General features: G+C 37.2%; 1 protein-coding gene across 1 annotated transcript; it reads right to left on the bottom strand.

The window, feature by feature from the left end:
* Window positions 1-12,810: 12,810 nt before the first annotated feature.
* Window positions 12,811-15,330, bottom strand: LOC110941536 (2-C-methyl-D-erythritol 4-phosphate cytidylyltransferase, chloroplastic). The gene is made up of 11 exons (XM_022183177.2): window positions 15,009-15,330; window positions 14,865-14,942; window positions 14,708-14,763; window positions 14,386-14,465; window positions 14,227-14,309; window positions 13,947-14,024; window positions 13,799-13,867; window positions 13,599-13,667; window positions 13,468-13,514; window positions 13,156-13,246; window positions 12,811-13,084 (listed from the first exon to the last, which is right to left on the bottom strand). The coding sequence occupies exons 1-11, from the start codon at window positions 15,195-15,197 to the stop codon at window positions 13,016-13,018; spliced, it is 909 nt and encodes a 302-aa protein (XP_022038869.1). The 5' UTR covers window positions 15,198-15,330; the 3' UTR covers window positions 12,811-13,015.
* Window positions 15,331-26,586: the final 11,256 nt, after the last annotated feature.

Raw genomic sequence — 26,586 nt, 5'->3', positions numbered from 1 at the left:
GAGTCACGGTTTGTTTCCTTGTGCAGGAGATCAACCCATCGGTGATCCAGTCAACGATCCTCGGGAGGAAGGGATTAACCCTTCTTGACGAGACCAGTGAGTTAACCCTGCCCGGTTAACCATTGTTTCATCATTGGCGCCCACCGCTACTCTTAGCACCTTTCTAGCTATCCTTTTCCCTCTCTCAAGATCATGACTGATCACCAAAACAACACTGGGAATAACCAAAATCCCACAAACATAGGTCCGGTAGGGGTCAATCCCTCAACCTCGCAACCCGGACACATCGGCACGTCAACACAAAGGGGCCCATCCCTTACGTTTGGACATGACTTATCACAGTACGCATCTGTGATCCCACCAGGCATGGACCTTCATGCCTGGTATGACCAGCAGGCAGCCCTCCTGACTGCAACATACAACCGCGCTTGTGCGGAAGTGCAAATACAAGCTGGGCCTACCCCAGCACCGCACACCCCTGCTGAACGTATTGTACAATACGAAGGCAGATTTGGACTCTTAAGTGGTCCATATAAACCTACAGTTGATCGCATAGGCTTTAGGTTCTCAACTGTCCACGTATAAGTGTATATCACATATACTATGTAGTATTGTTGTGAAGCTTAATTTTAGTTAAGTAGACCCATGAGACTATATTGTAAACCTTCAAAATTCTGCTAACCTTAAACTTGACTAGCTAGATGTGTAAACGAGTCGAACTAATCTCAAACTTGTCAGAACTTAAGTGCAGCTCTTTTAGCTTAACAAAGCTCAAGTTCGATTTGTTTTGAGCTTTATATCCAAAAGCTTGAATCCGGCTCATCAGAAAACTTTCAAACTCAAACTCGGCTCATTTATTACTTTATTAACTATTTAATTAATTTATAATAAAATATAATCGATAACTATATATGTAATTACTTTTATTATGTACTATATACTTGTCAGAAACTCAAGATTTGATAGACTAGTAACCCAAACCGTTATTGAAGAAAAGCTTAATCAGCAGGGTTGAGCAGAAAATCGAAATAACTGAAAAATCCGGACCGAAAAAACGGAACCGAAACAAAAACCGACGGTTCGGTTTTTGGATAACCATTTTCAATAACCGAACCAAACCGATAAGTTATAATAGTATGTCAAATCCATATATTTTTATGCTTAAGTTTTTAACCCATGCTACTAAGAACATTAACATGTTTATTTGTTATTAAAATGATTTATCCATTGTTTACAAGAAATAACAAAATTTAACATAAAAATCAAATGACTTCAAAGTATTATAAAAGAAAACGTCTTAATAAAAACTTTGAAAAAACATTAAAATAGATTATAAGGTTAGGTTTACGTAAACAATATTAATTAAAAAGACTAAATATAAACATTTAAGAAAGATTTTTTAAACTTTGAATTATATTTTTAATTTTTGAATCTTACATAATTTATTTCAAAAACCAAAAAACCGAACCGAACCGAACCATTTCTAAAACTGAAAAAACCGGAATCAAACGGTTTTTAAAAACCGAAAACCGAACTTTCGGTTACGGTTTTGGTTTTACCCAAAAACCTAACCGAACCGTACATACCCCTACTTGTCAGCATCAAATATAAAACAGATCAGTCATCACAGAAATTCATCAACACAATGAACTCAGACAAGAAAACAATAAGAAAACCTAATATCCCACGAATGCACTTGTGAGTGAGAATACAGAGAACTATGTGAAAAGTAGATGTGTAGAAATATGGGTGACTGAGTCAATAATTTCTACACACTGTAACTGTTATATACCCGATTATATAGCTTTTAAGTAGATGCATCTTTGGCACATAACACAATTTTATTAATTTCATCATCCAGTGAAGTTCTAATGGGTCTAAGTTTGTTCTTATACTACCCTTGAAAAGTGTTGGTTTTTTAGGGATGATACTTAGTTTCATTCTGAGGTCCTTTAGTCCTATAGAGCAAATGTCCAAACCTATATGAATTGTTCCACTATCAGGTTCTACCAGACGGAAAAGTGCATCCATTATTAAGGCCCATACTTGTTCCACTATTAATGTTGTTTTTCCGCTCCATGTCCGTCCAACAATGCCGATGCGGGTCCCTTCTTTGAATGTGCAAGAAGCATTAATACCCGGTCGGGTTTTTTTAATACCCGGTGTGGGTTTTTTCCCAACCCGATGCATACCCGAACCCTACCCGATGAATACCCGAACCGGACCTGAACCCGGAAATAGGGTATTATAATACCCGGGTTTTATAAAACCTGACCCGAACCCTACCCGAACCCGGGTATATAGGGTATACATTTTTGGTAGAAAACCCGGATCCGGACCCGAAACCCGATTTTGTAAAACCCGATCCTACCCGAACCCGGTTCCATACCCGGAACCGGTTTTAGAAAAACCCGATTTGTGCACCACTACTGTAACAGGCGCTCAAACCCAATGCAAGACGCCTGCAACCTTCAGGCCCAATAGTTAGCAACAAGCCCAATAGTCAGCAACAAGCCCACGTGCAACCAATGTCCAGCAATAATCCTCAAACATTTAAGCAAAAAAATAGAACAACTCGAATATTTGTAACAAAAAATATAACCATATTTAAACTGAAATATAACAAGAATCGCTTGTTATTTCAACAAGACTTAGAAATTTATATTTGTTTAAATAAAAAAGTTCATTTAGTCTTGTGAGTCAATGAGCTTTCTATATTCGGGTTTGAGTTTCTTACCTTTATATATATATATATATATATATATAGGGGATGGTTCAAATGAAAACCACTTTTAACGCGAAAACTCGAAAACTAACTAAAAAAAGCCTAAAAAACACACAAAAATTTTTTTTTTTTTTTTTTCAATTTTTTTAATAAAAATCGCTAGTTTTTATATATAAAAAAAAACTTTTTTTCAAAAAAAAAAAAAAAAAAAAAATTTGTGTAGTGCACATGTGTAATAATACACATGTGTAGTACACAGACACATGTGCAGTATTACACATGTGCACTACACAAAAATTTTTTTTTTTTTTTTTTTTTTTTGAAATTTTTTTTTTTTTAATAAAAAAACCTGCGAAAATTTGATTGAAAAAAAAAATTTTTAAAAAAAAAATTTTTTTGCATGTTTTTTTGGCTTTTTTTAATTAGTTTTCGAGTTTTCGCGTTAACTAGTGGTTTTCATTTGAACCTTCCCCTATATATATATATATATATATATATATATATATATATATATATATATATATATATATATAAAATGCCGGTTTAGTTTTCTTGTGTTGTCATTCTGGTTTAGGTATAGGCTTTTACTCATTTATATTAGCTCGTATTACACAATGTGTAAGCCTCACTTTATGCCGGTTCACAAGCACTACAACGCGCACTTGCATGTGAAATGGGCAAATCTATTGTCTTCGGTGTTGTGTATCACGCGAGGAGGAAACCTAGATGAATATTTTTTTCCACAAACTTCCACACTATTCTTCTCCGTTATTGGTTGGTTTGTTCGATTCACACATTTCAAATCACTACATCACTTTAGGAGTAATTTCACCTATACTAATGTGAACACCATATGAGTACTTATGATGTTAAGGAGGAAGAAACACCCAAGGGCACTACCCTTGCCCCGACTAATCAATCGGTGTCATGTCAATTACACACAAACCATTAAAGAGTTGGACCCCACCTCAAAGTCTCTCTCCTACCCTTGCAGTTGCACGGATGCTTCTACCTAGAAATCAAACCGGCAAGGCCTACCCCTTTGAGTGATGGCGGTGTTCTAGCGCGAGTTCATACCTGAAAGAGTCCCCCCCCCCTATATATTATAATTATAAGGCCAGTTATTGTATAAATTGCCTTAATGTACGCTACGTATGAGATGCAGTATCAACACGCGATTTTTTTTTTTGAACATGCGATTTTGGTTTTTTTCAGCAACATGCGATTTTTTTTAACATGCGAAATTATTTTTTTAACATGCGATCTTTGGTTTTTTTTCAACATGCAAGATTTCCTTTTTAGGGTTATAACATGCGAATTTGCCATAGCGTCCCTTCATACGTTAAGTGATTTTGTACGATACAATTTTTCTTATAATATTTATATAATATTAAAACATAAGGTCGGTGGCTACAGCCACTGCCTTTGTTCATATATACACGTAATCTTTGCATGAAAAAAAAAAAACAAAATGGCAATGGTTTGCATGTCACATCATAAAGAATAGGTCAATATTTTAATCCGTGGCTCCTTTATTTTTTTAAACATTTAACTTGCTAAAACTAATTTGACTTGCTAAAACTTATTTGAGATGATACTCACATTTAACTATAATCTTCTTCTCGAAATGATACTCATAGTTGACTTGCTAAAACTAATTAATTCCACATAATTTTAAATTTATTTATTTAATATATCATAAAAAACAAATATTGGTCTCTACATTTTCTAAATTGAAACCCACATCCCTTATTCGTTAAGTAAGTTACATCACCTTCAACTTGACACCGCAATGTCTCAAAGATTATTATCTTTTTTTATTTATTTAAGTCTCATCACGTTAACGCCTAAATTACTTTTAAGATTTTGCATTATTATCTAAATTACTTTCACGACTCTACACCGCAACAAACGAAACATACTCTTTTTATCTATGTCTAATTACGTTAATGTCACAAATGTAACAAGGGTGACAAAGTCAAAAACACGTAACGTCACGTGGAGACACCACACATTAATGTCATCATCGTATACCGTAACTGCAATGCTTATATAGGTTACACTGAATTAGATCGGATACATCGAAACACTTTATATAGTTAATGCATCACATAACATATTGTCATCTATAAACAACTAAGATGTCACCGTCGCAACGTGCAGCTATGGCAACAATCTAGTTATTATATTAGTTTACATCTAAAACAACTTGAGGTTGCATGAATTTAAGATGTGTTTAGGGTCAACACCTCGGTAACACCAAAAACAATACTTGATATGATAAGAACCACAAATACAAAAACTATTATTTTTTATTTACTTTATTTGTAATTTTAATACATTTTCTAGATATAACATCTTTCAGTTAACAATTAAGGGTGAACGGGGTGGGTGTGGGGAAGGATATTGTATGCCTATTAACCACGTGGTAACACCGTCGCCGTTCCTTCCCTCTTCGTGCGGGGTTATGAAATTCGGGAAGTGTTCACCGCTTGTAGGGGAGAGGAGGGAAGAGGAGAGAAAGGGATTCCAACCAATTATGTATTTTTTCTTTTTAAAAAATGGTTTGTGTGAAACCATCACTTGTGATTAGCTTTAGGAGAGTTAGAGAAGGGAATTGACATAGACGAATTTCATTAACTCCAATGAGAGAAGTTGAGGCACTCCTCTCACCCTTACTAAAAGAGAGATAGTTACTGTGGAAAGCAAAGAATTATCGTGTATTCAGTAACTTTAAAGTGGAGCCGATGAAATTGTTGGAAGAGATTAAAGAGCTTAATTTTATTTTTAGGATTCGTAATTTTATTATTTTAGGATTCGTAATTTTATTTTTTAGGTTATATAATTTTAATTTATGTTATGTAATGAATTTAATTTACTTCTTTTATATAGTATTTTTATTTAATTTTTAAGTTGTTTTTATAAAGTTAACCAAATAAAAAGATAAACAATAAAAAATATATGTTGTTGGGCCCCATCCTTCACCCCCTTAAAAATGCATGGAGGGTCATCCCATATGGGATGGAGAAGTGACGTCCTACGTGGCGGCCCATCCCCTTGGGAATGACCCTCACCATACCCACTAGCCTTAAGTGTAGATGGCCTACATCTAGCATCTTATCATGCTGTTAAAAAATAAGGTTTCTATTCTCACATACCTATTTTCTTATTTTCACATCCCTAGATATATACGGGCCGTATGATATTATACGAGCCGTATATGGCCTGAGGTGTTTTTTGGTGAGATTCTCTGAGGTTTTTGGGTTATTAACATTTGTATACGGACCATATAACGTTATACGAGCCGTATATATATATATATATATATATATATATATATATATATATATATATATATATATATATTTTTTTGTAAAACCGAACAACCGTCTAATAAGTTTTAGTAATTGTTTAGATAGTGTTTGCCGTATTATTTTGATATATCGGATTATGTTACGAGTTTGTGAAACGTCTATGTTACAATAGTATTTGCCGTATCATTTTTTATATATATATATCAGATAAGCAAATCATGTGTATATGAGCCAAACATGTGTATATGATAAACAATACCATAACAATTGTTATGCAAACAAGATAATAAACAATACAATAACAATTATTAAACAAACAAGATAAAATGTAACATAAGATTAATATTTCCAATGTTTTACATCTAAAACAACAAAAGATAAATATTTACAGAGTTTCAAATGTAAAACAGTAAAACCAAAATAAAATAAGCAGCTACGGTGGTAGTGGTAGTGGTGCAGCGCCAGCTGGTTGAGGTGGAGGCGCGCCAGAATCCATAGCAATAATCGCCTCCACCACCCACTGCATGTCGACCCGTAGAGCAGCTACATCTGACTCGACCCGAGCTAGTCTCTCCTCCACCCCCTGTGGAGGAGTCACACGTAGTCTCACATTCTGTCGCTCGTACGGGCGATCACCCATTGCATCCTGCTGCGATCTGTAGATCGCAACATCAACTCCATCACCTCCCTCTCCCCCGTCACCCTCATCTCCCTCGCCCCTGTGGCACGCCGCCACCAACTCCACCGGCAGTGGCTGGCTCTCGTACCACTCGGTACGACCGTCGTCAAGCGACCAAAAAATGCAGCCCCCGGTCTAGTGGGCAATCCCCATCGAGCATGCTGTGTCCCTGCCTACCGGATCAACCTGACGTGTGATGGTCATATCCCGAGCCACATGCGGAGAAAAGAGTCGACCAAAGTGCTTCACCAGATGGGTGACGAAGCCGCCACAGCTGATGTGGCTCGACGTACGCTTATAAGCGTACTCGGCGAAGTATTTGGCCAACCTGTACGCCAACTTGGCCCCCCGTCGGTAAGTAGGTCGTGCAAGAAGAACAACTCATTTTGGGTGACCCACTCTCTGCTATCGTGACGACCCGCAATCGTCACCACGATACACCGATGTAGGTATCAGTGCAACGAGTCGTAAATGCGAGACACCCGCGCCTTCGAAGATCGCGCACGCGGTGCCGTGAAGTCCCTGACACCAATAGTGCTCCACCAGGCCCACAACACGTCAACGGACGTGGTGGTCGGCATCCAAAAATGTCTGGGATACTGACTCATCATGTGAGTTCAATCCCATGGCAACAACAAACTGTGGGAGCGTCATCGAGCGAGGCGCCCCGCAAAGAGTAAACGAGACCGCGGGGGTCTCCAAAAAATGTTGTAAACCCCTACCCCGGGTCTCGGTAAAACGCAAACGTACACAAAAAATCTAATGTTATCTCCCAGTGGGCCCGCTCTCCGTCGGCCTCAAAGAAACGGGCCCTCGGGGAAGTAGCTGGCATGAACTCCCGGACCCGACCGATCGATCCAATGTCGGTCAAAAAACCTATATCAATGGTCCGAGGCGCATCCAGCTCCATTTGTCGTAATCTACCCAAACACCTATGGGCAATCGTACTGTGGAGGATCTGGGAAACAAACTGCGTCGTCTCCTGAAAATCATAATCAACCACCTCCTCCTGCTGACCTCGTCCCCGTCCCCTACCAGCCCCTCGTCGACGTGCTCCAGCCGCTGATGACTCAGCCATATTGTCTGTAAACAATAACAATAACAGGTTATATGAGAATTATACGATTAATGCACACGTATTACACAAGGTGTATACGATTTGTACAACACTCGATATATACGTTTCGTATACGCACGTATTTTACGTCTCGTATACGATCCGTATTATACTCATCGTTTACGATCCGTACAACGGGCATATACGTTTCGTATACGGACGTATTATACGTCCCTTATATGATCCGTGCATGGAAAGTATACATATCGTATATTGACGTATTATACGTCCCGTATACGCTTGAAACAATCAGAGAAAAAACGAAGTAAAAAACTAAAAATTCAAGTTCTATACGATCGTATACATCTTGAATTTTAGGTTGATTGTTCAACATTCAACTTGAATCTTCATGTTGTATACGACCGTATACATGTATACGATCGTATACACTTGAATATTCAAGAACTATACGATCGTATACAAGTATAAGATCGTATAAAACTTGAAGATTCAAATTGTATACGATCGTATATAATGTATACGACCCGTATAGACTTGAATGTGCGGTGTTTTTTTTTCAAATTCAATCAAACAATCAATTTCGAACCCTAATCTACGCTATTCGATATGTTATACGACCCGTATAGGTTTGAAGGCCCTCCTATATAAGTCATCAGAGACTTCCATGTGACTCATCACACTTCATTTGTCTCTTTCGTTTCTCTCGCTAGTTCTGCGATTAAGGTTTTTGTATCACAGATTCTCATTGAATCTGTGATATTGTGATATCTAGTTGTTCTTGAGAGAATATCATTCTAATACTTTCTGTGAGTGTTAGATTAGTTGTGTTGATCGTTTATTGTTACAAAATACTTTGATTTGGGAATTAATGTCACACCCCCAAAATCCACATGTGGAGTACCATCCGCTTGAGGGCGTGACTGACCAGGATCCAGCCACCAATTATACTGAGCAATTTAATTAATAGCAAAAGTAGTATTCACCAACCCCAGGGTTAGCAAATATCATAATCAAGTTCAAAAGTTTTAAGTTCAATAGTAACATAAGTAGCGGAAGCATAGACAAAACAATTTAAAAAAAAGTTCATAGTCCGAGTTTATTTAGAACCCAACACATGGGTTAGACGACCACTACACATCCCCAAGTGGCAAGCTCCGGAGTCACTGGGTACCTGCAAAGCGTTCAGTAGGGTATCAACAAAAATATTGGCGAGTTCACGAGTTGTCCAGTTTTTAATTACCAAAAACTTGTTTCACCAGTTAATTTATCCGTTTATACATGCCATGGGGAGCTACCCCATAAGTAAGCGACTAAACTGTTTTTCCAATACCGAATACTTCATGTGACCGCACGTTTCCGTAAAGTGCCCCGTTTGTCAATGTTCTATCATCATTGACGGATTTGCCAGAGTCTATTAATTCACTCCCGATCCCATACACGGGCACGGTGTGAGGCTGGTAAGACCTAAATAGCGCTATTAACTAATAACCCGTTCGCCTGGCCTCGGCGACTAATCGGTATTAAGTAGTAGGGACTTGAGTGATAGAGTTTCGTTTAGTGTTGCCCGTTGCATTCCGTATAAACAGTAATTAACTATGAGTCCCGCACAAGGGGAGAAAAGTAAGTTTGTTCCTAGTAACAAGGGAAGAAAAGCAAGTTTGTATCCCTCACAAGGGGATAGTGTTGTTTTTAGTTCCGTTTCCCAATCCACCGGGAATGCATGCTTTAAGTTGTGAACTCACCTTGGGTTGCTCGGTAGATTAGCTTACTTGGTTAAGCTTGCTGGTCACCACGTCCTAACATGGTTACCAGTATAGGTCAGATTTGGGGTACAAGTAATCACGTATATCCTACATGTATCTAACACATAGAAGGCATGCAGTTATCTATTGAGTTATTGGGCCTGCTCTAGTAATTACACGGCTAAACAGCAACAGTTAACACATAGTCCAGTTAAACACATAGTCCAAACATGCCAGCATACATTATGGCCCAGTAACTGAGTCAAACGGCCCAGTCGAGACCAGGTGGTCTCGACTCGAGAACGTGTGGTCTCGAGTCGCAACCATGAGATCTCGAGTAATGTCGGCATAAGTCGCAACCTTGGGAGTCTCGAGTCCAGTCTCGAGTCGAGATCATGAAGTCTCAAGTCGAGACATTGCCGGTCTCGAGTCCTTGAAGTCTGTCTCGAGTTGTCACGTGTTGGTCTCGAGTCGCAACCGGGCGTCTCGACTGGCAACCACGGATACGTGCACCTGAAGTTCTTCTAGAACCTGTCCAACTCGTACTATCCAATAGAATTGTGATTTTATGAAATTGTGTACTAACCAATAGGATTTCATAAACATGTTTTCTTGTCTAAATTCTAATTAAATCAGATCAAACCTCACATATTCAAATGTTTTCAACATTGTTCATCATATTCAACATTTGTTCATCATATGTTCATATCATACTTAACACATATTCATAGTGTTCTTCATGAGATCATTCAAGCATGAAATGTTGTGACCAAGGATCAAGTAAATCTTGCATTATCTCATCAAACACACATTTGTCCTAGAATATCTAACATGAATCGGATAGCAAAAATCATCCTAAGCTATTAATCATTTATCATTCAAACATCTTAGTAAAACATTATCATACAATAGTTCACACACATTATTCATCATTTAACCATTACAAACTCACTAATCATACAAAAATCATGCAAAAGACCTCTAAACTAGTCATGTTTCTTATTCATTAAGCACACATAACTCTTAACACACATTAAGACACTAACCGGTTGTGTTCCGAGGTGTGAGGGTATGGAGGATCGATGAACGACTTCCAAATGATGATTCCAAGCTTGAACCGAGAGTTCTAGTGTTGCCGGTTGGATCCGAGAGGGGAAGAAGATGGTTTTTGTGTTGGTGCTCTAGGGTTTTAGTGATGGAAAGAGTGTGTGTGGAAATGTTGCAAATGGTGAAAAGTGGCAAGGTTGGCCACTCTTATGGGTTTTATACCCGGACCGAGTTGGTGCACCCTAGTGGGTTTCCGAGCGGCATGGCCCAATCCGGCCCAACTGTTTGTTGTTCACTCGAGACCGGGTGGTCTCGAGTCGTGGTTTCGGTTCACAAGTATTTTATACACATACATATATATTACATACACGTTATCAACACATAGCACATCAAGATAGAACGAAAATTTTCATTTAATAATATATACACACAATGCCATTACACGATATTGGCTCGGGAAAACCTAGAGTGTCACAATTAAGTCTTTTAGATTTGGGTTATGTTGATCTTTACTTGATATTATGTTATTTTGACATGGTATCAGAGCTCTTGGGGTATTTGCTTTCATTGATTGTTGTTCGATTTCTCGTTGTCAGTAGTTAGGATATCATGTTCCATTGATTGTTGATCTTTACTTGAAGCCTCCCATACCTTGATCCATTAGGGGAATTCTACTGGCACACCGGCCTGTCTATTGGCACACTTTGCCAATTCAATACGCATCGTATAGGCCTATACGATGCGTATTGAATAAAGTAAAAGACATGGCAGACTGGAAGGTGTAGGTGTTGTCTGGCGGCTGGCCTAATACACATCGTATAGGCCTATACGATGCATATTAAGACACTGAATTTTTTAAGTTTATTTTTTGGTGTGTTGTGTTTGGTTTTTTATGTTTTGGGTTTGTTATCGGGAGTACCTGATCAGTTTAGTACGGAACTTCAGGATAAGTGGGTTGCTCGTCACCCAATGACTCTTGCGCGTAAGAAGGCTCACCAACGTCTTCTTGTACTCCCGAGGCACCACTAACGAAAAAGTTATTTCCATATTCTTCCTGTCCGTACGAGGCACCGTAACCGGCTTCATAATACGGAGACCCATAACCATGATCATAGCTAGGCACGATTAACTGAAAAAAAAAACAACGGTTAAATCATAACGGCACATCTAAAAGCCTTCATAATAATAAGTAAATTTATTTTTACCTCGTTCAGATCTGGTAACGATGGTTGGCGGGGCACAACAAACTAAAAAAACTAACGGGTAAAAGGTAATGGTAAGTTTAACGTTGAATAGAAAAATGTAAATATATACTTACCTCGTTAAGGTCTGGCAACAACGATTCATTATGATGGAGACGAAAGCCGGACACGACCTCCTCCGCGTGATCATCATTTCCTCCCCCATCGTAAGAATCAAGGACAACAGACCCCCTAATACAAATGGTGTGCTAAGTATTTCATAAACAAAAAAACAGAACAAGTTAAAAAAATGCTATACCACACTGCTTTCCGGAATAAACGTGCTCGTGTTTATGTCGAACGTCTCGCCGAAAATGTGCTTGAACCAAGACATGTTTGTTAGCGAATGTGAATATATAACGAAGACGATATATATCATTGTCTTCTTGATCTTTTAAATAGGGGAAGCAGAATGCAAATATAAAATTCAATACGGGTCGTATAGGCCTATACGACCCGTATAGGGCTTACGTCAATCACTTTCTGTCACTTTTGAGTGACAGAAAGCAACCTTGTACTATAATACGCATCGTATAAGCCTACACGATGCATATTAGGGTTGCATGTGAACCCTAGATGTCAGCTTTGAAGTACAACCTAATACTGATACGCATCGTATAGGACTATACGATGCGTATTACTCCGCATAATGGGGACATTGTCAACCTTTGACTGACTTTGAAGTCTGAATCAACCCTAATACGCATCTTATATCGTAGACTCATACGGTGCATATTAAAGATTTCGATTTAATTTTCCAAAGGTGTGCATACGACCCTTCCATTAAACCCAACAAATTCTTCACTGTTGGTTCAGATTAGCCTTTGTCAGCTTTTTGACCAAACCTCAAATTTTGACTTTTGAGTCACAATAGATCATTTTATCAGTTCTAACTTTTAAAATTGGTACAACATACAACCATAATTCACCATTCTTATTCATCACCAAATATCCACACAAACATCAAGACCAAAGTAGAACCCATTAGAAACATTTTCAACACCAGGGATATTTTTGTAATTTACTGTATCCTTTTAAAAAAACAGACATTTTCAAGATACAAAACTGCAAAAACACCAAGAAGAGCATAGTAAAGCTCATTACAAGCACTTTATGATTGTTAATCCTTTTCTAGTATCCCCTAATCTGCCATTCAACTGATTATGGCATTTACAAACAAATTGAATAATTAAGCTGGTACAAATGAGTCGGTATTCAATATCCTCTCGGCAAGTAATAAATCATCCGGAGTTGTAACCTACAAGACATAACACTGGTTTATAGATGCATATCTCGTATTCACATAAAGTTATCGAATTTATAGTGTACCTTAATGTTAGTATATGATCCTTGAGTGATGTATACAGGATGTTTGAGGTGCTCAACAATGGACACGTCATCCGTCACTTCGAGGCCTTCTCTGTTGTGCACCCAAATAAAAAGTTATAAGTTATTGTTTCAAATGAAAATTGCAACACTAATCTAATTATCTGAACAGATACATTTTAGCTGGTTAAAAGAACACTTTTGACCAGTTTTCATTTTAGCAAATTTGTGTAACCCGTTAAGAGACGAAAAACAATCGATCCATCTAATGAGCCAAATTTCCACCTTATTTATTTGAAATAAAACGAAGTGTACCTATTTACAAGCTCAAAACCTTTCTTCAGCAACTCAGGCTTGATGACCTGTAAACAAAAAAACCTTTCTTCAGCAACTCAGGCTTGATGACCTGTAAACAAAAACGTATGGGTATGGGTATGGATATAAACCTGTGGAGTTTGCATTTCCCAAAGTGTCTTCCTGTCCAAAGTCTTCACCACAAATGATTCACTATTTCCCTGAACACAATTCGAGATAAATAAGACGACTAGACTATACGTGCCTACAACAAACGATTCAAGTATCTAGGAAACAAACAGGAACTCAAATATAAGAGTAGTTATTTTCCCAATTAAGCATGTATCTATACCTCTTTAATAGTAGCTTTAGCAGGAACACCAAGTACTGATGCTCCAACTCGCAACCCATCATTCAGAACCTGTTAAAAATCAACGAGAATTAAAGATACAACTCGAGATGAAAACGATTAACTGAGAGTAACAAACAAACAAACAAACCTTTTCTACATCACTGGATGTCACCAAAGGTCTTGCAGAATCATGGATGCATACAAGTTCAGAGGTCAGATCAATTGTCTGTCCATTATGAATAAGAAGAGAATACGAATACTATTATAGCAATAATGTCTACTCCCGTTAAAATTATCAAAAGAAATACTCATCTTTGCACAGAAATATCTTTTACTCACAGGATAGTTACTAAGCATGCCATGATGATTGATCTATTTTGCTTGTAACGAAGTACTGAATAAGAATTACATGAAAAATAAGGATGAACCTGAAGTCCACTGTATACGGAATCTTGTCTTTCCTTGCCAGGCAATGCAAATTTCAGGTCCACATTGATCTTCTCTCTGGCATCTGAACACATCGACTATTTATAACTAACGTCTTAAAAAGGTTAAAAAACGGGAGCAAAGAAGAGTGGCATTTAGACCTTCAAATATGTCCTGGTAAGATGTATCGCAAACTACAACAATTTCCTTAACCTCAGGCATCCGTGAAAAAGTGTAGAAACTGCATTGTATTGAAAAGCAGTTAATTATGACCCCAAACATAATATGTACAACGAAGAGTCAAAATAGTAGAGGTGGCTGGCAATACTAGCAGCAGGTCAGGATGGTTGGGTAGCAGATAAAAACAAGTTGGGTTGACCCAGCCAAAACATATAAATTTGATCTATTTTGTGAACATATAGTGTAGTGTGTCAAATACATTATAAAGACTATTATCTTGAAGGAAATGAGAAATAAGATTACCTATATAGAGCAATTGGTTGGCCTAAAAGCGGAAGATACTGCTTTGGCATGCTAGCCTAGGTTAAGGTTAGATTAAACAAGTTAACAAACAAATGAGTCACCAAACGAACGAACAATATGGGCAAATAAAGATTGATTGAAGAGAGAGAATACATACACCCATTCTTTTTCCCTTCCCTCCAGCGAGAAGAACCACTGACACACTTTTCTCTTTAACAGATTCTTCTTCAGAGCTCTGCAAAACACCCAATTACTTACTTACTGGCTTCATCATCAAATTAAATTACAATCAGGCACCTACCTGATTAGAAGGAGCAGAGCAAGCGATTTTAAAAGTGGTACGAATTCTTCTAGAGTTTCTTTTACTTAACGACAACGACAATCCAGGATGATTGAGGTAAAGAGAAGTGGAGGGAATTGTACGTTGTTTAATCTGCGAGGAAGGGGAAGAAGATGGGATGAGGTGCGACATAACTTGAAGAATCGCCATCTCTCTCTCTCTCTTTCCCCTCAAACCAGTTCAAGAGAGATAAAGGAATTGCCATTGCCGTTCCAAATTGACCAGGTTTTTATTTTTTATTTTTTAGGCATAATAAAGGTAGTTTCTACTTGTTTTTTTTTATGTACGGGAACTTCACTTTATGACAGGGGCGTGAATTTCTGACACGACCCGAAAACCCAACACGAACCTAACACGAAATTCGCGGGTTTAGGTTTAGTCTAAACAGGTTCGGGTCAGTTTCAGGTTGAACCCGCGAACCCGTTTAGGTTAACGGGTCGGGTTTGGGTCAACCTGGTCGGGTTGGCGGGTTGACCCGTTTAACACATTTATACTATAATATATTTTTTTTACAATATATTTTATGTCATAAATTAAATGAGGTGTGTATTTTATGCAATGATTATAACTTAAAAAGAGAAATTAACATAGATTTTATAATTTAAATATGATATTATTATATACATTTGTGTTTTATAAGTAAATTTTAATTTTAATATATTAATTTTAGAAAAAAAAATAAAAAAAATCGGGTTGAACGGGTCGTGTTCGGGTTAACCCACGAAACTTCGGGTCGTGTTCGGGTTCTTATGTATGATACGATTTTCGGGTTCGGGTCGGGTTCGGGTTTGTGTAAAATTTTCGGGTTCGGGTCGGGTTGAACCCGCCAACCTGCGAACACGACCCGTTTAGCACCCCTACTTTATGAACGGGAAACAAATAATAAACTTCACTATGCGGTTTCTATGGTGTATTTTAAAGTAGGCCTGTAAATAAATCGAACGTTTATAAACTGTTTGTAAACTTGTTCGACAATCATTCTTCGATTCCTCTGGTATATTTTAAAGTAGGCCTGTAAATGAACCGAACGTTTATAAACTGTTCGTGAACTTGTTCGGCGGAAAGTTCGTTTATTTAATAAACGAATGAACACGAACAAAAAATTTTGTTTGTTCAATTAAGTAAACGAACATGAACACACCTTGTGTTTGTTCACTTATGTTCATGAACGTTTGTTTATGTTCGTGAGCGTTCGTTTATTTACGTTCGTTTAAATTTTAGTAAATACATAAAAAAGCTATATTTATATAAATATTAGGTTTTCTAACTACTTATATAAATATAACTAATTAGTAATTGAGTTTTCTAGTTATAAAAATGAAATTTTAAAATGCAATTAATCGTTTACTTAAAATTTATATAAAAAGCTACTTAATTTAGTGTCTATGAGCCCTAATTTAGATGTATTTTCGGATGAATTGTAATATATTAAACTTGTTCGTTTGTGTTCACTAATGTTAAATTGTGTTTGTTTATATTTGTTCAATTACGTTAATTTGTGTTCGTTTATGTTTGTTCAATCATGTTAATTTATGTTTATTCAAATATGTTCAGTTAAGGGTTATTTTTTTTTTTTTGCGCTTATGTTCGTTTGTGTTCGTTTAGGCTTTAAATGAACGAACATGAACATGCCCGATTTTCTTAATGAACGAACATAAACAAAAAATTGTATTCGATTATACGTTCGTGTTCGTGTTCGTCTAAAGTTAAATGAACGAACATGAACATGCCTATTTCCGTGTTCGTTCAGTTCATTTACAGGCCTATTTTAAAGGGATGTTTACATATTTCCCCCTCCTAAGCTGCCTTATTACGTATTTTCCTAAACATAAAATAAATTACATATTTCCTCTTTTTTGAGAAATTACCCAATTACCCTCAAAATAACTCATCTGCATATTTATGTTCATATAATCCACACACCCAAACCCTACACAACAACGACGTTTCTTCTTCCTACGCTACCGGACGCACATCACTGCGTCATCAGGCATGTTAATCATCAAATCTTGTTCATCTTCTTCATTCGCAATCAACACAGCCTATCATAATCGAATCTTGTCAAGCACCGGTGGTGGATTTTTAGCCCAACTTAACCGAGAATGGGCTACATATTTGAGATTGGAGCAGATGCCTAACTTAAATTATTTTATAGTATTTTTATTTCTTTAATCGTTTGCTTATAATGGACTTGAACAACAATATATTATCTTCTGCCTTGTTTTACATTATTTTATAGTATTTTTATTTCTTTAATCATTTGCTTATATTAAACTCTTTATCTGTGTTATATTTGTAGGTCCCTTAATCCTTTGGATCTTTTACAGAATCGTCTATCTAACCTAGAGTGCGGAATCCTCTAGATCAGGTTGTTACAGAAAATAGTAGATTCAGAATTCTCAATTAAACATTCTTCTATTGATTATCCAAACTAGCAGTTTTACAATCAATTCAAGACTCACACAACCTCACAGCCACTCTCTGTGATCTTGCTTCCCAAACCCTAATTCGAAATTACTCTCTTTCTCTCTCTAGCCTTCGAAATTATTCAAATATGTTCAGTTAAGTTTTTTTTTTTTTTTTTTTTTTTTTTTTTTTTTTTTTTGCGCTTATGTTCGTTTGTGTTCGTTTAGGCTTTAAATGAACGAACATGAACATGCCCGATTTTCTTAATGAACGAACATAAACAAAAAATTGTATTCGATTATACGTTCGTGTTCGTCTAAAGTTAAATGAACGAACACGAACATGCCTATTTCCGTGTTCGTTCAGTTCATTTACAGGCCTATTTTAAAGGGATGTTTACATATTCCCCCTCCTAAGCTGCCTTATTACGTATTTTCCTAAACATAAAATAAATTACATATTTCCTCTTTTTTGAGAAATTACCCAATTACCATCAAAATAACTCATCTGCGTATTTATGTTCATATAATCCACACACCCAAACCCTACACAACAACGACGTTTCTTCTTCCTACGCTACCGGACGCACATCACTGCGTCATCAGGCATGTTAATCATCAAATCTTGTTCATCTTCTTCATTCGCAATCAACACAGCCTATCATAATCGAATCTTGTCAAGCACCGGTGGTGGATTTTTAGCCCAACTTAACCGAGAATGGGCTACATATTTGAGATTGGAGCAGATGCCTAACTTAAATTATTTTATAGTATTTTTATTTCTTTAATCGTTTGCTTATAATGGACTTGAACAACAATATATTATCTTCTGCCTTGTTTTACATTATTTTATAGTATTTTTATTTCTTTAATCATTTGCTTATATTAAACTCTTTATCTGTGTTATATTTGTAGGTCCCTTAATCCTTTGGATCTTTTACAGAATCGTCTATCTAACCTAGAGTGCGGAATCCTCTAGATCAGGTTGTTACAGAAAATAGTAGATTCAGAATTCTCAATTAAACATTCTTCTATTGATTATCCAAACTAGCAGTTTTACAATCAATTCAAGACTCACACAACCTCACAGCCACTCTCTGTGATCTTGCTTCCCAAACCCTAATTCGAAATTACTCTCTTTCTCTCTCTAGCCTTTCTGTTCAGTTTTCTCTAGTTATGTTTAAACCCTAATCACAAAACATGTTTATATACCACATGTCTGTGAACTGGGCTTCTAACTGGGCTAGGCCATTTTCCAAGCCCATTAAAATAATAAACTCACTAACCAATATGCTAACCCATTACAAAATATCCAAAGACTAAATAACCAAACTATTAAGCTGTTGTCATATAATATGCACCAACAAACTCCCCCTTGACAATAGCTTCATAGTGTAACTTTGTCTTCAAACATCTTATCTTCTTTTAGTCTTTGGATAACGTCAGCTACACAGTTTCTGACATCAACAGACTCCCCCTTAGCTGATGCTTCCAATCTCCAAAACTTTCATTCGTTGTAGATCAGTGAACTAGCAATCTTTAATTAAGCAAGTATGGCAAAATTCTTCATATCACTCTGCAATGTAGTAGAAGGATCCTACCATGCATCTTCACACATTCTTCATTTCACTCTCAATCTGCACTTTACTTTCATTTTGCACTTCATTTTGATAACTGCATCAATCTGTTTAGAAACACAAGCAAGTATCTCGAAAAATCATTAGTCTTTTTCACATTAAAGATAAACCAATATTTTTATCTTAGTTTGCAAAAACAACAACTTGTCAGTTCAATATGGAAGTCTTTTAAAAGAATTTTTTTTTGGTTTTTTTTCTTATAAATAAAACAACTAAAAAATATTTACAATTTCATCTTGTTAGCTACCCCTAAAGTTTTGTTTTTATGGAGCAAGTTTTAAAAACAGAAATTTAAACACAAATAGACTCCCACTTCAATCTGACAATAAGTTTTTCAATGTTAAAGCTTAGAATAATCATAACAATCACTGTAGTAAATAGTTTGTTACCAATTTTAACCTACTATTCACCTCAGATACTTTATAGGAACAACCACTGTTGAACACATCAACAGTCCTTCTTGGTCATCCTGCACACACTCAAATTAAAAACAAATTATAAAGGTATTAAAACTTGAGGGGTTTACAAGTTAAAAAACAAATTTGAAGGGTTTTATTTTAAAACTTGTAAACCTTTCTTCCTCACATCCCTTCTTCCTAATTTACCCTACTTCCTAAACCTAAAAAAACAAGTACAAAATCTTTAGTTAATAAACAACTAAAATCAGTAAACAACCTATAAAATACACACATAATATAACAACCCTAACGTGAACCGACACCCTTATAATTTTTCCGACACCCTAATATATCTTAAAATGTCCCAATATGTCTTATATTACATCCAGTATGTGAAAACTGAGCCCAAAATAGATCATAACATATAAAATAAATTAAAAAACGATAAATATTAAGCTGAGGCGGGCCGTGTAGGATCCCACCTCAACCTTACGCGGGCGGTATCAGGGTTGAACCTGATATCGTTGATTTCTCTAGCTCTAGCGGGCCGCGTAAGAGTTTAAGTTAGTTAACGCGAGCCGCGAGAAATCAAGAACGCGGCAGAACCCGGTGCTGACACGTGTCCCCTGCGTGTTGAACCTAGGTGGTGACTCGGACCAGCTACGGCCTAAACCCCCTACAACGCGGGCCGCGTAAGCCCTGCCTGTTCTTTACGCGGGCCGCGAGAAAGTCCAGTATCAGCACTATAAATAGAAGGCATCAGCTTTCGTTTTCCGTCGCTCACAATTCATTCTCGAATCACAAATTCTATAAGAAGTTATTATAGTCGGGTATTATAGCCCCTAAATAGCGAGGTTCTGCTACGATGTAAGTATTATAACCCCTGGAGACGTATTTTTAGATACTCTTCCCGATTGATCTAGGGTTCCGTAACGGCTGTCGTGGTTCTGCCCGACGTAGTCGTTGGAATGCCGTCTCGGGGAGGGTGTTACTAATGTTAAAATGGGTTATTATACTAACACACGTGCATTTGTATAATTTATAGATTATTCCCAGGAAATCCTTACTGAAAACCCTAAAACAGTAATGTGAGTTGATCCACTTTTTGTAAACCTTTTGTTACTATTTTACAAAACCTCATTTAATTAAATATATACAAAGCAGTTATTGAGTATTTGTAAAGAATACAATTATAGTGGGTATGTTGGGGTTTTGTATACAAAATTTGTTACTGGCGTGGTGATATTCCACAAGTTGAGTATGACAGTACCACTGATGTTAATTGTTATTTCTTGGAAACAAATGTAATTGCGGATGTGCCCTCAATACTGTAAAATGATTGGTATTTCAACTTGATTAAATTGGGATTCACTCACCAGTATTTCCCACTGACAAAATGTTTTTAAAACGCGTTTCAGGTAACAAAATGGGAAAGCCAAATAGAAGCCAGCTGGACAGCACTGAAGGCTTGGAAAAGTGGCAATAAAGTTACCTAAAAAGAAATAGATGCTTTTCTTAAATAAAATAGGGTGTACCCTATGAAATTATGTGTACTGAAAACTTGGGTTTTACCCATGTGTTTAATATTATAAAATGTGGTGGTTTACTCTGATAAAATATTTCCTAACTACGGTCCTGATGAAAATTTCCGCTGCCAAATTGAATAAATAACATGATACCACCGAAACTGGCTTGCGGCCGCCCGTTCCCGGGGATTTGGGATCGGGGGTTGTGACAGAAGGTGGTATCAGAGCTATGCCACTGATTCAGCCACAGAAGTGTTCTGCTGACATCAAAATTCAAAGTGTTAGGAAATAAATTACGGAAATATGTGCATAATTGTATTTTCTTGTTATATGTTATCTGACTATCTGTTAGTTTACAGTACTTGCGACCAAGGACCATCTGACGCGTATCGTCAATTGTCTGGTTCGCCTAGGAGCGAAGGCACCTCCTCTTCTCAGCCTGCCCTCTCGGGGTACTCTGCTGATACGGAAGAAGGAATCTTTGTGTTTAAGGCTCAATCTGAAGAGCCATTTCCTCAGAAAAAGAGGGGATGGTTCAGTCGGGGAGCACACGAGCGTAGAAAACGTATGAAAAAGTTGCAGGAACAGCGAGTGTTAGCCGCAGCTAAAAGAGAAACCGATGCCTATGCCCAGGATATGCTCAATAGGGGTATAGCTAATATCCACATTTTAGCAACCACTGCAGCTGACCCAAACCTGGAGCAAATGCTAGCACCCCAACCACAACCACCAATTCCTGATCAACCATGGAAATATAAAACCTTGGAAATCAAGTAAAAATGCATGATTTCAACCCGGAGGAGATACCTAGGGTACCTGCACCAAATCCCCTAGACCCAAACGATTACGACCCCTGGTGGAACGATGTTAAGGACTATGTGCAACGTTACCCGATACCGGAAAATGTGCCAATACCCAACTTAGGAGCCTACCCAGGGTTAGATCCTCAAGATCCCTACAACGTTAGTGATGCATACATTAGAGAGATCTTAGAAAATTCCTACCCATACCAGGCCCCTATACCTCCATACCAGGAACCCGCACCCCAAATTCCAAACCCAGTCCCAGAACCTGCACCCCTAATGAGTGCAGAAAACGTACAAGAACTTAGGACTTTTGGTGAGGAAATTTTAGAAAGCAGTGAGAGAATGCGACAGGTGGGAGAGCGTCTCGTATGGAAATACGACGAGCGCAATATGGATTTTTGGATGAATCCATATCCATGAATGTGATGGCAGGAACGGTAATAGTAATAATAATAATATATGTGTGTATGTGTTAGAAAAAAACTACGGATGCATACTACTAGTATTGTAGCTTTACCTTTCAGTCGGTATTGTAATTTTAAATTCAGTACTGGTGTGTAATAGATGCATAATATATGAATAGAGTAAAAGTCGCAATGCTCGACGCTTTTGACCAAAAGTGCGTGTCATGTGATTGGCTATATTCAAATATTATTGGTGATATTAATATGTGGTAATTGTTTAAAATTCAGATGGACAACGAAGTGAATCAAGAAAACCAGAATGATAATATCCAGAACGACAACCACTCGAATAACGATAATCTGAATAATGAGAATCCAAACAACAATGGAAACCAAATGGATAATAGTGCCGTTCAACACATAGTGGCACAAGGAATTATAGATGCAATGCCATTTATTATTCAAACGGTTCAAGAAGCGAATAAGAAAATTAAGCATAGCAGTAAGCGACCAACTGAACCTGAAAACAGCGTAAACAATGGACCCGTACTTCAAGCGCCCATTCCCAAAAGAAGAAGAACCATGCCATATGGTTGTTCTTACAAAGAATTCTGGTCCTGTAACCAATAGAATTTTCTGACAATGAAGGACCCATTGCAGCTCTACGCTGGATAGAGAAAACTGAAGCTGTTCTGAAAATAAGCAAGTGTGCTGAAGAAGATAAGATAATGTTTGCTTCTAATTTATTTAAGAATGCAGCTCTAGAATGGTGGAACACTATCCTCCAGTCAAGAGGAAGTGATAGGATATATAACATGGAATGGGAGGAGTTCAAAAGTATGGTAGAAAGGAAGTTCTGCCCTCTCAATGAAAAGGAACAGATAGCAAACAAGTTTTTGAATCTTAGAATGATCGGGGTAGATAGTAAGGGATACACTACTATATTCTTTGAATATGCTAGAATAGTACCAACCCTTGCATCACCTGAACCAGTGTTAATTTCCCGTTATATCTGGGGATTAATCGGAGAAATTAGACATGTAGTCAAGGCAACTAGACCCCAAACCATAGAAGAAACTGTAGAACTAGCCAATACCTTGATTGATGAACTAGTGCGAACTAGAGAAGAAGACCAGAGGATGAACCTATCCCAAAGGCTTACTCAAGAATTCCGTTCTGGGAATTCCAACCGTAGGAATGTAGGTTCTACCTCTGCGCCATACTGCAAAGCCTGCCGAAAGAAGCATTCAGGAAGATGCTCTACTTACTGCAATTTCTGCAAAACACCGGGACATAAGGAGGAAACCTGCAGAACGAAACCAACAAATAGACTGTGCTTCAATTGTGGAGAAAAAAGGTCACATTAAGCCAAATTGTCTGAAATTGGCTCCAGCTGTAAACAACAAGAACACTAAAAATGCTAGAGCATTCGTCCTAACTGCAGATGAAGCTAGAATGATTCCGGACGTCATAGCTGGTACGTTTTTAGTTAATGATATTTTTGCTAAAGTATTATTTGACTCTGGTGCAAACCAAAGTTTTATTAATACTTCGTTTTGCAAACTCCTAAATCAATCATTAACTAAACTACCACAAGAATGTCTAGTAGAGACAGCAAATGGAGAAACCGTTAGGATTTCTGAAGTCTTGCAAGGAGCAAGAATAGAAATTTTTAATCAAAAATTTATTGCAAACCTTTATCCAATGAATTTGGCAGGATTTGATGTAGTATTAGGAATGGATTAGTTAATAGCCAATAAAGCCAGTATTTTATGTGATCAGGAGTCAATTCAAGTAAAATCACCAAGAGGTGAAAAGATCACAATTAAAGGAGATAAGTCATCTAGATCCACTAAATTCATCTCCGTGATGAAAACTGCAAGTTATATAAGAAAAGGATCTATAGTATATTTGATTTCTATAATCACTAACACTAAAGGAAAAGAATTAAAAGACATTCCAGTAGTGTCCCAGTTTTCAGATGTCTTTCCAGAGGAATTGCCAGGACTGCCGCCAAATAGGGAAGTTGAATTTAGAATCCACCTGCTACCAGGGACAGCACCGATTGCCAAAGCACCTTACCGTTTGGCACCCGCTGAAATGCAGGAACTGAAGAAACAATTAGACGAATTGTTGGAGAAAGGATTCATACAGCCAAGCTCATCGCCATGGGGAGACCCGATATTGTTCATCAAAAAGAAGGACGGATCAATGCGTATGTGCATTGACTACCGTGAATTGAACAAGGTCACGATTAAGAATCGGTATCCATTGCCGAGGATCGATGATCTGTTCGATCAACTTCAAGGAGCTCGATTTTTCTCTAAAATTGATTTAAGATCAAGATATCATCAATTAAAGGTACAGGAAGAGGACATTCCTAAAACCGCATTCAGAACAAGGTATGGTCATTATGAATTTACTGTCATGCCATTTGGTTTAACCAATGCCCCAGCCGCATTTATGGACATGATGAACCGAATATGTAAACCATATTTGGATAAATTCATAATTGTCTTCATAGATGATATTCTAATTTACTCTAAAAGTAAAGAGGAGCATGCAAGGCACTTGCACTTACTTTTAAGTCTACTAAGAAAGGAAAAGCTTTACGCTAAGTTTTCATAGTGCGAGTTTTGGTTAGAACAGGTACAATTTCTTGGACATTTAGTTAATCATGAAGGAATCCATGTGGATCCAACAAAGATCGAGGCGATTACCAAATGGAAAATCCCTGAGTCACCAACCGAGGTTAGAAGTTTCTTAGGATTGGCCGGTTATTATAGAAGATTTATCCGAGATTTTTCTAGAATAGCCATTCCTTTAACTAAGTTAACCTGTAAATCCATTAAGTTTGAATGGGGACCAAAACAAGAAGAAGCCTTTAGAATCCTTAAGCAAAGACTAACCCACACACACACATATTAGCGTTACCAGAAGGAACTGAAGACTTTGTAGTCTATTGTGACGCTTCTAAGTTAGGATACGGATGTGTGTTGAACGTCAAAAGGTTATAGCTTACGCATCTAGACAGCTTAAGAATCATGAAGAAAATTATTCAACCCATGATTTGGAATTAGGAGCCATAATTTTTGCCCTTAAGATTTGGAGACATTATCTTTATGGTAGTAAGTTTACCGTATTCACAGATCATAAGAGCTTAAGATATGTTTTCGGGCAAAAAGAGCTGAATATGAGACAAAGATGCTAGATGGAAATGCTTAGTGGTTATGATTGTGATATCCAGTACCATGCAGGAAAAGCCAATGTAGTGGCTGATGCTTTAAGTCGAAAGTATCATGAAAAGCCAAAAAGGGTACGTTCTCTTAAATTAAATCTACAAGTAGATGTAAACGATCAGATTAGAAAAGCACAAGAATCAGTAATCAAGGAAGATACTGAAAAATTAAAAGGAATGATTAAGGAATTAGAACAAGGAACAGATGGAATTTGGAGATTCCATAAAAAGAGAATGTGGATACCTAAATTAGGAAATTTACGTCACCTTATATTAGAAGAAGCTCATAAATCTAAATATACGATGCATCCAGGAAGTGATAAGATGTACCAGGATTTAAGGAAAAATTTCTGGTGGATAGGAATGAAAAAGGATATAGCAGCTTATGTTTCTAAGTGTTTAACTTGTTCACAAGTTAAAGCTGAACACCAGAAACCCTCAGGTTTGTTACATCAATTAGAAATACCAGTTTGGAAATGGGAATTGATAACAATGGATTTTGTTACCAAACTACCCAAAACAAGAAAAGGTAATGATACAGTCTGGGTGATTGTAGATAGGCTAACTAAGTCAGCTCATTTCCTACCAATGAAGGAAACTTTTAGTATGGAACAATTAGCCAAATTATATGTAAATAAAATTGTTTCATTACATGGGATTCCTTTATCAATTATTTCTGACAGGGATAGCCGTTTTACCTCTCATTTTTGGACAAGTTTCCAAAAAGCAATGGGAACCAAGCTAAATCTAAGCACATCTTACCATCCTCAAATGGACGGGCAAAGCGAAAGGACAATTTAGACAATGGAGGACATGCTTAGAGCTTGTGTAATTGATTTCGGAGGTAATTGGGACGATCACTTACCTTTAATAGAATTTTCTTATAATAACAATTATCACACAAGTATCAATGCTGCACCATTCGAAGCACTTTATGGACGAAAGTGCAGAACCCCAGTCTGTTGGGCAGAAATTGGGGGAAAACAGCTATCTGGACCCGAGATAGTACAAGAAACAACTGACAAAATCATTCAAGTCAAGGAACGACTAAAAGCAGCACGTGATCGACAGAAGAGCTACGCTGATAACAGACGTAAGCCGTTAGAATTCCAAGTAGGTGACAAA

The sequence above is a fragment of the Helianthus annuus genome, chromosome 5 (genome assembly GCF_002127325.2).
Source record: "Helianthus annuus cultivar XRQ/B chromosome 5, HanXRQr2.0-SUNRISE, whole genome shotgun sequence".
NCBI lineage: Eukaryota > Viridiplantae > Streptophyta > Magnoliopsida > Asterales > Asteraceae > Helianthus > Helianthus annuus.
The sequence above is the reverse complement of the archived record's forward strand: the minus strand, read 5'-3'. Positions and strand labels throughout refer to the sequence as shown.